The sequence below is a fragment of the Alligator sinensis genome, unplaced genomic scaffold (assembly GCF_000455745.1).
Source record: "Alligator sinensis unplaced genomic scaffold, ASM45574v1 scaffold709_1, whole genome shotgun sequence".
NCBI lineage: Eukaryota > Metazoa > Chordata > Crocodylia > Alligatoridae > Alligator > Alligator sinensis.
Window position 1 is genome coordinate 60,363 of NW_005842208.1, and position 12,682 is coordinate 73,044.

At 51.6% G+C, this 12,682-nt stretch overlaps 1 protein-coding gene across 1 annotated transcript; it reads left to right on the plus strand.

The window, feature by feature from the left end:
• Positions 1-8,451: 8,451 nt before the first annotated feature.
• Positions 8,452-12,648, plus strand: LOC106722351 (PAX-interacting protein 1-like). Its single transcript, XM_014521361.2, has 7 exons — positions 8,452-8,550; positions 8,736-8,918; positions 9,964-10,107; positions 10,572-10,682; positions 11,149-11,288; positions 11,590-11,814; positions 12,520-12,648. Coding segments are annotated over exons 1-7 (903 nt in total). The 3' UTR covers positions 12,521-12,648.
• Positions 12,649-12,682: the final 34 nt, after the last annotated feature.

Below are 12,682 nucleotides of genomic sequence, written 5' to 3' on the forward strand. Positions count from 1 at the left end.
CAGAAGTGGCAGGGGGGACCAGGCGATCGGCCCCGGCCCCAGCCCTGGCCAGGGTAGTGGGCAGGCAGACAAAGGCCTCTTTCCTGCCCGTGATTCTTGACAGGCAATTTGCTAGTACATTCATAATACCGCTGAATCCCCTTTCACCTTTCCGCCACTCTTGCCAAAAGGCTGCGCTTAGTACCCGAGGCCTGGTGGGCCTTAGCACCTGGGCTGGGGGGCGAGCCTCCCTTGTTGAGGGACTCCGTGTGGATTTGTTAATGTGCCAAATACTAAAAAAGGTATGGTGGGTCTTATCGTCTGAGGGCCGCCCACTTCAAAAACTGACTGTCTCCATGCTTTCCCACCATCCTGGAAAAATTGTAAACACAAATATGGAGGCAAAAAAAAACAAAAAACACAAAAACACCCACACTAAATCATAACTGCATAGAAAAAACCCACAAAGATAATAGATTCATAGATGTTAGGGTCGGAAGGGACCTCAATAGATCATCGAGTCCGACCCCCTGCATAGGCAGGAAAGAGGGCTGGGGCTAGATGACCACAGCTAGATACCTATCTAACCTCCTCTTGAAGACCCCCAGATGCATATCCAACCTCTTCTTGAAGACCCCCAGGGAAGGGGAGAGCACCACCTCCCTTGGGAGCCCATTCCAGACCTTGGCCACTCTAACTGTGAAGAAGTTCTTCCTAATGTCCAGTCTAAATCGTTGTTGCTTTAGTTAAAGTTTTCAAAGTTGTCAGTCCATGTTATTTTTGACTAACTATAAGCTTTACAGTTATGCACATGGCACCCTAGAACAAAGTAGGTGTGCCTGCTTATTGTCAGTGTCTGGTGGTTGTAACCATGAGAAAAAATTGCAGCTGGCCAGTGTGCCCATGGAAAAAGATACCCAATTCAGGAACTGCATGCATTTCTCTACTGTGGGTTCAACATTAAAATGGTTTATGTAAAAAATGGAATGTAAAAAATGTTAAAAATGTAATTGTAAAAATGTAAAAAAATGTAAAAAATCAATGCTTGGATTTTTAAAAATGTAATTCACTGATGGTTTTGCTAAAACCTGAATGGGAATTTTTATGTAAAACAGACAGAATAATCTGCCTCTTGTCATCTGTATCCTCGCATCAAAAAGCAGACAAAGACCTTTTCCAAAGCTTAGAGACAGCATGGGACTGGACTGGGGTTGTTATCACGGTTTAGTAAGATTCTTTGGGTACCAGGGATCCCCGTGACCAGGACAGCTGCCCCCAAAGCAGTGTCAGGGGAGCCCCAATTGGTCTACTCCATTCCCACCCACCCCCAGCCTTCCCAAAACAACCACATGCCACACCAAAACAACCCAGACCCCTCGCCCATGTCCCCCAAACACCACACCCCCTACCCAACATAGTGCATGGAGCATGCCCTCTCTTCACATGCCATACAGAGACCTCCCCAGAGCCCATTATGAACCAAGTATGGAAGAAAACTGTATCTCAGATAGACTTTATTCAATGACAAAGTGATAGGAAATGCAAGATGAGACATAAAAAATCATCAATTCACACTATTACAGAGCACATTCCCCCTCATGAGCAGCCATGATGTGTTCCAGGCAATTTCTGATGACAGCTCCTCTGCTGCTGTTTGCCTGTACTTCTAACCCTTTCCCCCGCCCCTTTGCCCTCTTGCTCTCCGTGTAAGTCTTGCTACCTCTCTGGCTTCCCTTCAAGGTTCTTTCCAAGACTCACTGCAAGCCTTGCCCCTTGTCTCACAGATATTATACAGCATGCATGCTGCCACTATGAAAGGTGTGATGTTCTCAACATCAACCACTAGCCTGTAGTTGAGTGATCTCCAATGGGCTTTAAAGCACCCAAATGCACACTCTACACTCATGTGGCACTTGCTTAGCTGATTGCTGAACAGTAACTTCTGTGGGTCACTCACTTGCCTGCCATGAAGCTATGTGCCCAGGCTTTTGAAGGAGTGGGGTAAATGTGGAGGATTTCCATCCCCAGTCTCTTCCCTGTCTCTCCTGCTAGTTTTTTCCCCTCTAGCATTGTCTTCTTACCTGTCTATCACTCCAGTTGCAAAGCAACCAGCCCTGCCTACATGGCCTGCACCAGGAGAAAGAGGATGGATCTTCCTCTTATTGTTTGAAGCAGAGACCTGGTGGCCAGGAGGGCAGGGCCAGTAGTCCCTACCACTTCACCAGGTAGTGATGATGCATTTGAAATTGGTTGGCTAGCAGCCAACAACTGCTGGCCCTCATTCAGCCCCCAAAAGTGATGTCAAAAGGTTTATATGAGCCAGGACTGCCCAGGAGGTGGCAGTATTGAGAGTATTGTCGGGGGGTAGAAAGGTAAGAAAGGTTTAATGACTTAACAAAAATACAATTACGTGTAGTAACAAGACAAACAATGACAGACAAGAATGATTCATATCGGCAACTTATTGGCAGTTTCTTCTGATGCCTGATGTACGACAGGTTTTTCTTTCTACAAAGCTTATCGAAGTCAGGCGTCCCCGATCAGCGCTGTCCGAGAGGTACTGGTAAGGACTCTGGTATTCAGTTTTTGGGCTTCTTGAGATCTATGGGCCCACGGATCCAGGTCAACAGCTAATTAATCTCCTCCACAGTGCTGTATCTTCCTTCTGAATGATTTCCAGATGTTTCAGCCAATTTATAACTTTTGAACTGTGCTGATAACTTACAGCCATTCAGATTCTTTTTACTTTAGACTGACCAATAGCAGTACCAGCTTTGCATTTCCTTGATAACATTAATTTTAACTATGCCACAGGGCCTTACTAGATTCATAGATTCATAGATGTTAGGGTCGGAAGGGACCTGAATAGATCATCGAGTCCGACCCCCAAACTACTACTTCAGGGCTTTGCTAAATTTACCAGGCCTTACTTTATACAAAGCTTTACTACATCTAAAACTTTAATTAGGCTCTTAGCAACAACATATAGCTCAATATTTAAACAAATGACAGAAAAACATTTGGTTTAATCTTCATAAAGCCTTTAGCAAGCACCTTTATCACACAGACATAATTTTCAGCTGTCACACTCTACCCCTTGCTTGCTGAAGCACTATGATAGCTACAGTTAAGATGCTAAAACTACATGCACTACATCAGGGAATGAAGAGGGATCTTAACTTGTGACCTCCACCAGGGTGTGGAGTTATACATGGGCAGTGTCAGGGCCTCCCATGGGGGAACAGCCAGAGATAATAGTGAACACCCTGTTCTTTCACAGTTCATATTTATCTTTCTCTTTTTGGGAGCCTGTAACCATGCTTCACTCCCCAAAGAGCAAAAGAATTCCCACTGTTGCTCCTGGGGACGATGCTATACCAGGTTGATGAAACGGCACTGCCCTGGCAGAATCATAGCACTAATTTGCTTTAGGAACTCTACTGGTATAAAAGGATGGGGATAAGTGGTAGAGACTTGCAGATACAGCCTCCTTCTAGTTGAATTAAAGTGGGCACTATTCCACCACGCCTCTGTATAGGTATGATTCAAAAACTAAGTAATAACTTTGTTCTAACCTGCTGCGTGCCCTCCCACCTGGCAGGCTTCACACTATCACTGGAGAGTGTTGTCAGCCATAGGAATGGGAGGGGACAGATTCTCTCATAAACACAGTGGCTTGGGAGGCTGAACAGATGCAGAATGCACAATTGGGGGCACAGACTCAGGGGCATTGAGCTCAATGGGGTTTTCCTCAGGAAGTATGTAACAACAAACTCCCAAATGAGCAGAGCTAAAACAATTACTTCCCCTCCCACAGTTAGCCACTCCAGCCTTCAGGGAGGGAATGTACCTAAGATAATAACTGGTGCCACATGTGCACTGACAGTTACCACCGTACCAGTCTACTATCTTGTTTCTTCTACTCAGAGACCAGGACTTCATTTGCTGTGGGGTGGCAGGTTTCTTCCAGTATGGATACTGCAGCTGGATCACGTGAAGGTCACCTGAGCATGTTTCTGGGGGATGCTCTTCAGGGTCAGGCCACTCCTTGAGATCTTCAGGAGCAAATTCATTAATATCTGGGTAATAAGAAGGATAGTAGACACGCCCTACCCAGAAAACACAATAAGGCATTAATAAAAAGAGTACAGTTATAACAGTCCACCGCTTTATGGTGCCAGTCAATTCAGATCGGTGACAGAGCAGGACTCGTCTTCAGTGACAGGCTCAATTAGGAATGGTTATTGCTGCATTTGTTGACAGATCCAATCTGTAGGAACAAGACAACAAGGAGCTTGGCTTCCGTTTGATGAATCTGACTTAAATACTCACCATGTATTATGCATACTTTTGGCTAATAGTGTCCCCTCTCATTTATCTCCTTGAGGATGCTTCACTACTACCCAATCTCCTGCCTGGATCTTTTCCCGGGTCACCACCCCTAGGTCTGTCTACTGCTGGCTCATGGGGACCACTCAATCTAAAGGCTTGTTGCACAGGGCTACTTCCCGAATGAGGTCAGTAATTGGCCTAATTGATAGCTTGATCCAGGTGCAAGTGTCAGTCTTTAAGAGCTGGGCCAGCGGCCAACCACAAATTGCATTTGAGGATGCTATTGGCTCACTCTACCAATCTGTTAGACTGCAGATGGTATGGGATGTGATATGTCCATAACATGCTATGTTTCGCGGTCCAGTCATACACAAGATGATTGCGGAAGTGAGGGCCATTATCACTCTGTAGTTCTATAGGTGGTGGATACACAGCTAGCAGAGTTTCCAGTGCTGCACAAGTGTCCTGGGCTGTAGCTCTCGCTGAGGCATAGGCAAACGTCATCCTCGCGATAACTTCTATGGCTACAAACACATACTGTCGCAACTTGTCTTTGATATTAATGGATCTTATCCATGCAGGCTTATAACACTGGATGCTTTCTGTCAAGGCTGGTAGTGATGGGACGGCAGCCATCAAGGGGTCAGTATTAGCATTCAAAGCTTGAAAGTCAATAGTCAGCTGCCACTCTCTATTTGGCTTGCTCACTGGCCACACTGGATTGTTATACAGAGAGTGGGTTCGGATAATAGTCTCGTCTTTTAACTGCTGACTTATAGTACACTGGATAGGTTGGGTGGCCTCGGGCGGAGTTTGATACTGGGGTCTGTGTACTCCTTTCATGGGAGGCAGGGTTAGTGGGATCATGCTACATCGAGTTATAGCTGTTTTAGGCATTTCCTCAGGTTTCTGGTGAGGCACTGTGCACCCAAACTGCCAATTTTTTCGCTCAAGGGCAAACTGCTGTCTTCTTAGTACATTAAGTCTCAGTAAGTTTGTTCTCCCTTTAAGTACAACTGTTGCCACTGTTACCTTAGAGCCATTAGGTAACACGAAGTTTGCTCGGACCAGGTGTTCTGGTCATCTGGTGTCTCTGACTCTAATTACTTGATAAGGGGTTCATTCTCTCCCTTCTAATCTGCAGAATTTAAAATGCAAATCTGGGCACCTGTGTTTACTAGTATATCGATTGACTTTTCACTTTTATCTAATTGAATCTGTACAGGTATCCAAATTAAGAGGCCAATATTAACTTTACTTACCAGTCCCCGGCTTGTTACTGACTCCATTGTGGCTCCTTTCTTTGGGGGTTGGGCCGGCCAGACTCCCTAGGCTACATGATTAGGCGGGGTAAAGGCTGGCGGCCCTGCATGTGCCTGGGAAAATGTCGACATTTCTGCCCTCAAGGCACAGAATCCCTCTGGTGACGCTGTTGGTGGCACAGAAGGCTCCGTGTTGGGGCTTGCCCTTTTGATACAGTGTTGTGCTGTCACAACTCCTGCATCTGGCGTGTGAGTCCAAACTGCTGCACAAATTATTTCAGTTGGTGCTAAGAGATACAAGCAGTGGACAGCCTCTTCTAAATTGTCCCATGCCTGAGGGGCAGGGTTAAGCTCTTTTTCCATATTACCATAACTGGCCGCAGGTGCTTGCAGCGCAGCAGAAAACAAAGTAATATTTTTATCACCTCCTGCAAACTGATTTAACTGGAGCTCAGGGCGCAGAACTATTTTTGTGGCTTCAGCTCTATTCACTGAAATTGTAAATGCCCCTTCGCTATACGTTCGAACTAGCCAGTCTATTACTGGCTCTCCTGGCTTGGACTCATGCTGCTTTTGTATATTTTTAATCTCCACATGGGTAAAGGAATGCAGCTCTGTTCAGGGATTCCCTCCTTGCGGCCCTGAACGAGTTATCACCATGGGAAAAACTTGGCTGAGTTCCTCCCTCTGGGCGGGGAAGGCCTGGCCCGGTTCCTCCCTCTGGCCAGGGACATATGGGGGTGGTTTAGCAACAGGCTTGTTATCAATCTCCTCTCCAACAATCTCTTCCCTTTGAACTTCCCAGATCTCAACTTCTGGTTTATTTCTATACAGACACTTGTGGAAGGATGACTCCACAGCCTGTGCTAACTGCACCCTCTTCTGGAGGGAAGCAGCCACATATGCAATTATCATTTTTTTCTTCTCTCCGTTCTAATGTTTCCAAGTGGCTCTGCATAGCTTGTGCAGCCTTGCATGCCACGCTGTTGGAATCTCTCACAACTTCTAACTCCTTACTCAGCCGGGTGACCTCTTCCCAGAGCTGGGCATTCTCTTTGGCCCTTAACTGCAGGCATGTGGCCAACAGCCACAACAGGCACCCCTTCTCAGGCTTACCCTGGGCAGCAGCAGCAGCAAACCCAGCACAATGATCAGGTACAGTTCCCGGGTCACTCCAGGCAGGTCTCAACTTATCCTTATCCAACCCGGGATTCTCTATCCCTGTCACTTCCTTAAGCAAAGCCACCAACGGGGCCCATGCAACTCCCCTCCATTCCAACCACCCTTTCTCTCTGGCCCAGAGCCTATCAATCCTGTTCATGAGGCCAATTTATGTCCTAGCCGCCTGCAGAGGGTTCGGTATTAAAAGTGTAGTCAGGGGGTAGAAAGGTAAGAAAGATTTATTGATTTAACAAAAACACAACTATGCATAGTAACAAGATAAACAATGACAGACACGAATAATTCATGTCAGCAACTTATCGACAATCTCCTCTGATGCCTGATGTATGACAAGTTTCGCTTTCCACAAAGCTCAGCGAAGTCAGGCGTCGCCAATCAGTGCTGTCTGAGAGGTACCGGGAAGGACCCTGGTATTCAGTCCTTGGTCTCCTCGAGATCCACGGGCCCATTGATCCAGGTCAACAGCTAATTAATCTCTTTCACAGAGCTGTATCTGCCTTCTGAATGATTTCTCTATCTTACTACTTCAAGGCTTTGCTAAATTTACCAGGCCTTACTTTATACAAAGCTTTACTACATCTTAAACTTTAATTAGGCTCTTAGAAACAACATATAGTTTAATATTTAAACAAATGACAGAAAAACACTTGGTCTAATCTTCATAGAGCCTTCAGCAACCACCTTTATCACACAGACATGATTTTCAGCTGTCACGTAGGGGGACACCAGATCACCGAAGGGAGGTTCCCCAGCAGCCGATTGCTGACTGGGGAGGGGGCACCGGTTTCACGGCTGGTGCTTCTGGGGAGTGCATGGCTGATCTCAGGGGGTGCACGTGCACCTGCATGCACACCTTATGCATCGCCAATGTAATTTTCTGCAATCAAAATATCAAGTGAAAGCAAAGCGCTGGCTTTTCCAAAGAAGAACTGGGTCTACGAAGCTTGAAAACCACTGATTTAGGCTGTCCGCTCTGTAAAGAGCAGGGTGATCTTAGTGCATGTTGGTACAGTGATAAGCAAGAGGCAACCCTCAGCTCAGGGGGGGCCCAGAAACCTCAGAGCTGGATGCAGCAGTGGGCAAGAGGCCGTGAAGCCAACAACAGACTGGGGGAGAGGGCTGCCGTGGCCTCCATTGCTGTGGGGATCGGGCCTCCACCTGGGGGCTGCTGAGTGCATTTTCAGGACCCCACTGACCGTAACGGCTTGGGACAGATTCAGATGCTGCTTGGACACCACAGGCCCCGAGAGAGGCTGAGTGGGGGGTGGGGGCAGGACCGGGGCCAGGGCCTCTCTCCAACTGCCATATACAGCACCAGACCAAGCTTTGTGATATCATGCCTGTGTCATTCCATTGCTATGGAGACCAAGGGGACAGGGTATAAATACCAGCACTGGGTTCCACCTGGTCAGTCTTGGCTCAATCAAGAGACTCAGCAGTGTAGATCATAGTGTTGGAAGTTATTGAGTTAGTAGTGAAGAGATAGGATAGGATAGCTTAGAGCGTAGTATAGATATTAGTTAGATAGAAGTAGTTTAGATAGTACATAGATAGAGACACCTTTAAAGTTACATAGATAGGATTACATAGATAGGATAGGACATAGTGTAGGAAATAGCATAGATAGGGAAGGCCCAAAGCGACCTCTTGGGGTGCCTGGACCCTGGGGGCCTTTGTGGAGCCTTGAGGCTTAAAAATGGCTCTACAAAGATCCAGCAGCCTGGCTAAGCTGCCCATGTTGTCCTCAGCGCCCAAATCCCAGCAGGCACAAGGCCCCTCATACTCCACGCTCGTGGTAGGTGATGGGGTGTGACCAGCCAGAGTCCTGCCGCAGGGCCTGAGCACAGGATAGCTTCTGCCGGGACCAGGGCTGCTGCTGCCCATTGGCAGGCCGAGGGCTGGGGGTGGGAGCCTGGCGCCTGGGCGCTGCGCAAGAGGTGGCAGGGGGGCTTCTGCTGAGCATCTCTTCTCCTCCTCCAGCTCCCCCAGCTGCACGAAGCAGGAGGACGTCAGGGGCAGCTGCTCCTACAACCTCCTCCTGGCCAGCCAAAGGCCAACTGGAGAGGAGCTCGGCTGTGGGCCCCAGTTCAGGACCTGCCGCTGTGCTGCCCCCAAGTCAGGGACAAGATGGGAACTGGCCCAGGGACAAAGGACAGGAGGCAGGTGAGTGGCTGTAAGTGGCTGACAGAGCCATGCCCTGTGCCTGCTTTTGGCCCCTATCTACTCCTCCAGACTGCAGACTTCCGGACACTCGGTCCCAGCAGCACACTCAGGGCTGTCCCCAGCGCTTGTTCTGTGCTCCAGGTTGAGTGCACAGGAGCTGCTCCAGGGCTGTGCTGAGATTTGGGCACTGAAGCCTTCCTCCGGCCTCAGGGAGAATAGGGCTTTTGGCATCTGTCAGCAAGTCAAGTGCCTGTAGGCTGGTCCAGCAGGGTCCTGCCTGCAGTGCTGCGGGCATTCACTCAGTGCAGGGTCAGTCGGAGAAAGCAAGGCTGGGGGGCGCTGATGGGGTAGCTGTTCCTGGAAAGGGCTGTCTCCAGGTCTGCAGGATCCAGGCTGTGGCAGGCCATCCCTGCTGGATGCTGGGCTTCCCCAGAAACCAGACTTCCACTCCCCTCTTCCCAAGAACCCTGCAACTCCCCACTTTCCCTCGAGGAAGGTGGACCAACCCCTTCCCAATACCCTGACCTCCCGCGGAGCAGAGGGGCTGAAGTATGAGTTAGACCTCCCAAAATTGGTGTCCAGGGGGCTGTTGGGCAGGCAACAGAGACCAAATTTCCATCTTCCTGGGCCAGTACTAGTATGTTTTGCTGGAATTGAACACAGTCAGCTCCACGGTGGCTAAATGACTGTGTGGACAGGGGAGCCCTATACGTGCCTGGTGTGCATGCCCCGTGGAAGGCTGCTTTACCAAGTATGACCCATGCAAACGGTGCCTGTCAGAGAAGCAGGATTCAGGTACCTGGCTCGGAGCAGAGCTGCCTCCTGCAGCCGCCCCGGGCAGGCCCACCCCGAAGTCCAGGCAGCCCCTGGCCAGCATGAAAGGGTGCTGCGGACTGAGGGCACGTAGGCTAGCAGCAGCTCCTTGAACCATGGGCTCCGACGCTGGCCTGTGTCTGCCAGGGGCTGCTAGCAGCCTGCTTCTCCCATCCCGGCCAGTGTGGACCAGAGCAAGGAGACCTCAGAAAAACTGCTTCTGCACCAACAGGACATCCAGAGCAACCAGGAGAGGGAGGCACAGGAGCAAATAAAGAAAATGAAGAAGGAGAGGCTCCTAATAAACAAGGTGCAGTGCCTGGTGGCTCAGGAGATACGGGACCGCCTGCAGCAGCTTCACCAGCAACAGCTGAGGGTATGGATGGCATTGGCAAGGGTGGCGGGGGTTCGTCCTGTGGAGCCCAAATGGAAGCTGAAATGACTCACTCTGGTCTCAGCATCGCTGGGCCTAGAGGAGAGCACTGAAGAGCCCCATGTGCTGATGGCACTGCACGTGTGTGAAAGCTAAAAATTGAAAGCTGCACGCAGGAGCACTGCATGTGTGTGTGTGTCAGCATGTGCGAATGCTCTGTGTGCACAGCACTGTGTGACCACTGCGCGCACATGTTAATACTGCACCTGGTTGTGTGGGGCTGCTGGGCATATGTGTGTACCTGACGACACTGCCTGTGTGAGAATGCTGCATGGGCATGAGTGCCATAGCACTCACACACCCACACACACACACACACACACGTGTGATATTATGACTATTCTGCCCGTGTCTGCTGGTGTGTGGGTTGGTCACTGGCTCACGGAGCTGGGGCTGTGCTGTGGCAGGTGCAGGAAGCAGAGATCAAGGCACAGCAGATGGCTTTCCACGAGAAGGAACCAGAGACGGCCCGCCTGTGGACCCTGCAGCAGAGGGTCAGGGACTTCCAAGCTAAGAAGGTAACGCACGCGGCTGCCTCCAACCTCGCTCCCTCACAGCCTCTCTGGCAGGCTGGGAACCAGCAGAGTGGGAGGGCCTCAACCACACGCACCCCAGGGGAGGAGTGGGGGATGCTTCCCCCTGTGACTGCAGTAAGACAGACCCAGCCCCACCCAGCTGGAGCCCCTGGCTGAGCAGGATGCGGGTGGGCATGCGGCAGCCTGGGCTCAGGAGAGAAGACATTAGCTCTCCAATGCAGCAGACAAAGCTCTGCAGCTTGCCTGAGTCCTGCCAGCACTGCCGTGGCAGCCAGCACTGCACATGGATCAGATGGGGAAGAGAGCCCTGTTAGCTCTATAGAGCCGGGAGAGGAGGCAGGCAAAGGAAGCCCAAGGGTCGGGGCTGGCTCCCCAGGGCAGCAGGGGCAGCGTCTGCACCTGGCTCCTTGTTGCCTGGGCCAAGCAGTCAGGGCTTCCCTCCTGGTAGGACATGCTCCAGGCCAAGCAGCACAAGGAGGCCAAGGAAAGGGAGAAGCAGCAGAGCCTCCTGGAGCAGATGGCCTGCAAGGAGCACCAGCAGGTCAAACAGACCAAGCGGCACTGCAGCTATTTCGAGCAAGTTGTCAGGTAGGGCAAGGAGCGGCCTGGCCCTGTGGCAACAGTGGGGTCCCAGGTGCTGGAGAGCGTGCCTGCGGGGGCACTGGGCTGGGCCATGTCAGACCTGCCCTATGCAGGTCTTGCTGGCAGGCACAAGCTACAGTGGAGATGACCCAGGTCAGGCCAATGCAGGGCCCCGTGTCTGCGGGAGTGGGACAGAGCAGCCCCTGGCAGGAAGGTCATGGCCCTGCCTGTCTGCTGTGGGAGGGACAGGCACTACCCGTGCACAGGCTGGGCTGGCCCCTGTCATGGGCGCTGGTGTCTCCCCCAGGAAGCAGCAGGAGCAGGCACTGAAGGTGCAAAGGCAGCAGGAGGAGAGGGTACCCAAACAATTGGAGTACGGCAAAGCGGTGCGGCGCCTGGTGCTGGAGCGCCAGGATCAGCTGGTGCACAAGTGGGCCATCCGCTTTGAGGCTGGGAAGCACCAGCAACAGGACATGCAGAAAACCCCAGACTGCAATGGCCAGCTGAAGAGAACCAGGATGCAGGAGCTCTGGTGAGGGTTGGACCACGTGGGGGTGGACCGTGGGCGCCGATCTCAGGGTGATGCCCACCAGCATCCAGCACAACTCATGCTGTCTCTTCCTTCCCTCCCCCTTCACCACATCCTGGGGCAGGCTGAGCCCCTGAGACTTGCCAGGTGGTGCAGGAGTGGGGCTGGGGCCCAGGCTGCTGGCTGAGGGCAGGGCAGCTGTAGCAGGGCTGGGCATGGCAGTGGCTGGAGGCAGGTCACTGCTGTGTGCTGCCCAGAACCAGCCTTCCTGCCGCCTGCTCTGAGCTTCCCTCCTGCCCTACACGCCCCCATGTTCACCGGGGGCAGGAGTGGGGCTGGGGCCCAGGCTGCTGGCTGAGGGCAGGGCAGCTGTAGCAGGGCTGGGCATGGCAGTGGCTGGAGGCAGGTCACTGCTGTGTGCTGCCCAGAACCAGCCTTCCTGCCGCCTGCTCTGAGCTTCCCTCCTGCCCTACACGCCCCCATGTTCACCGGGGCCTGGGTCTCCCCATGGGAACGAAGCCCTCACAGAGTCCCTCCAGCTGCATCAGCCCTGCTCCCAGGAGGCTGAGGTGCCAGAAGTGTTGCTGGGCCCCTCAGGGCTGGCTCCAGGCCCTGGCACAACTGGAGGCCCCATGGCAGGTGGCCCCATAGCATGACCTGCTCCGTGGTGGTGGTCTGGGATTATACACATATTATTCCTGTTTCCAGAGCCACCGTCCTGCCTGACAAATACTGCAGAGCTGTGGAGCACAAGGGCTGGATGAAACCAGGGCCCAAGGACTGAGAGTCTCTGTGTACTGCCCAGCCTAACCCAGGGGGGGCGTGTGAGGCCTCTCCCCGGCCTAGACTTATTTTCAGTTTTATTTCATAG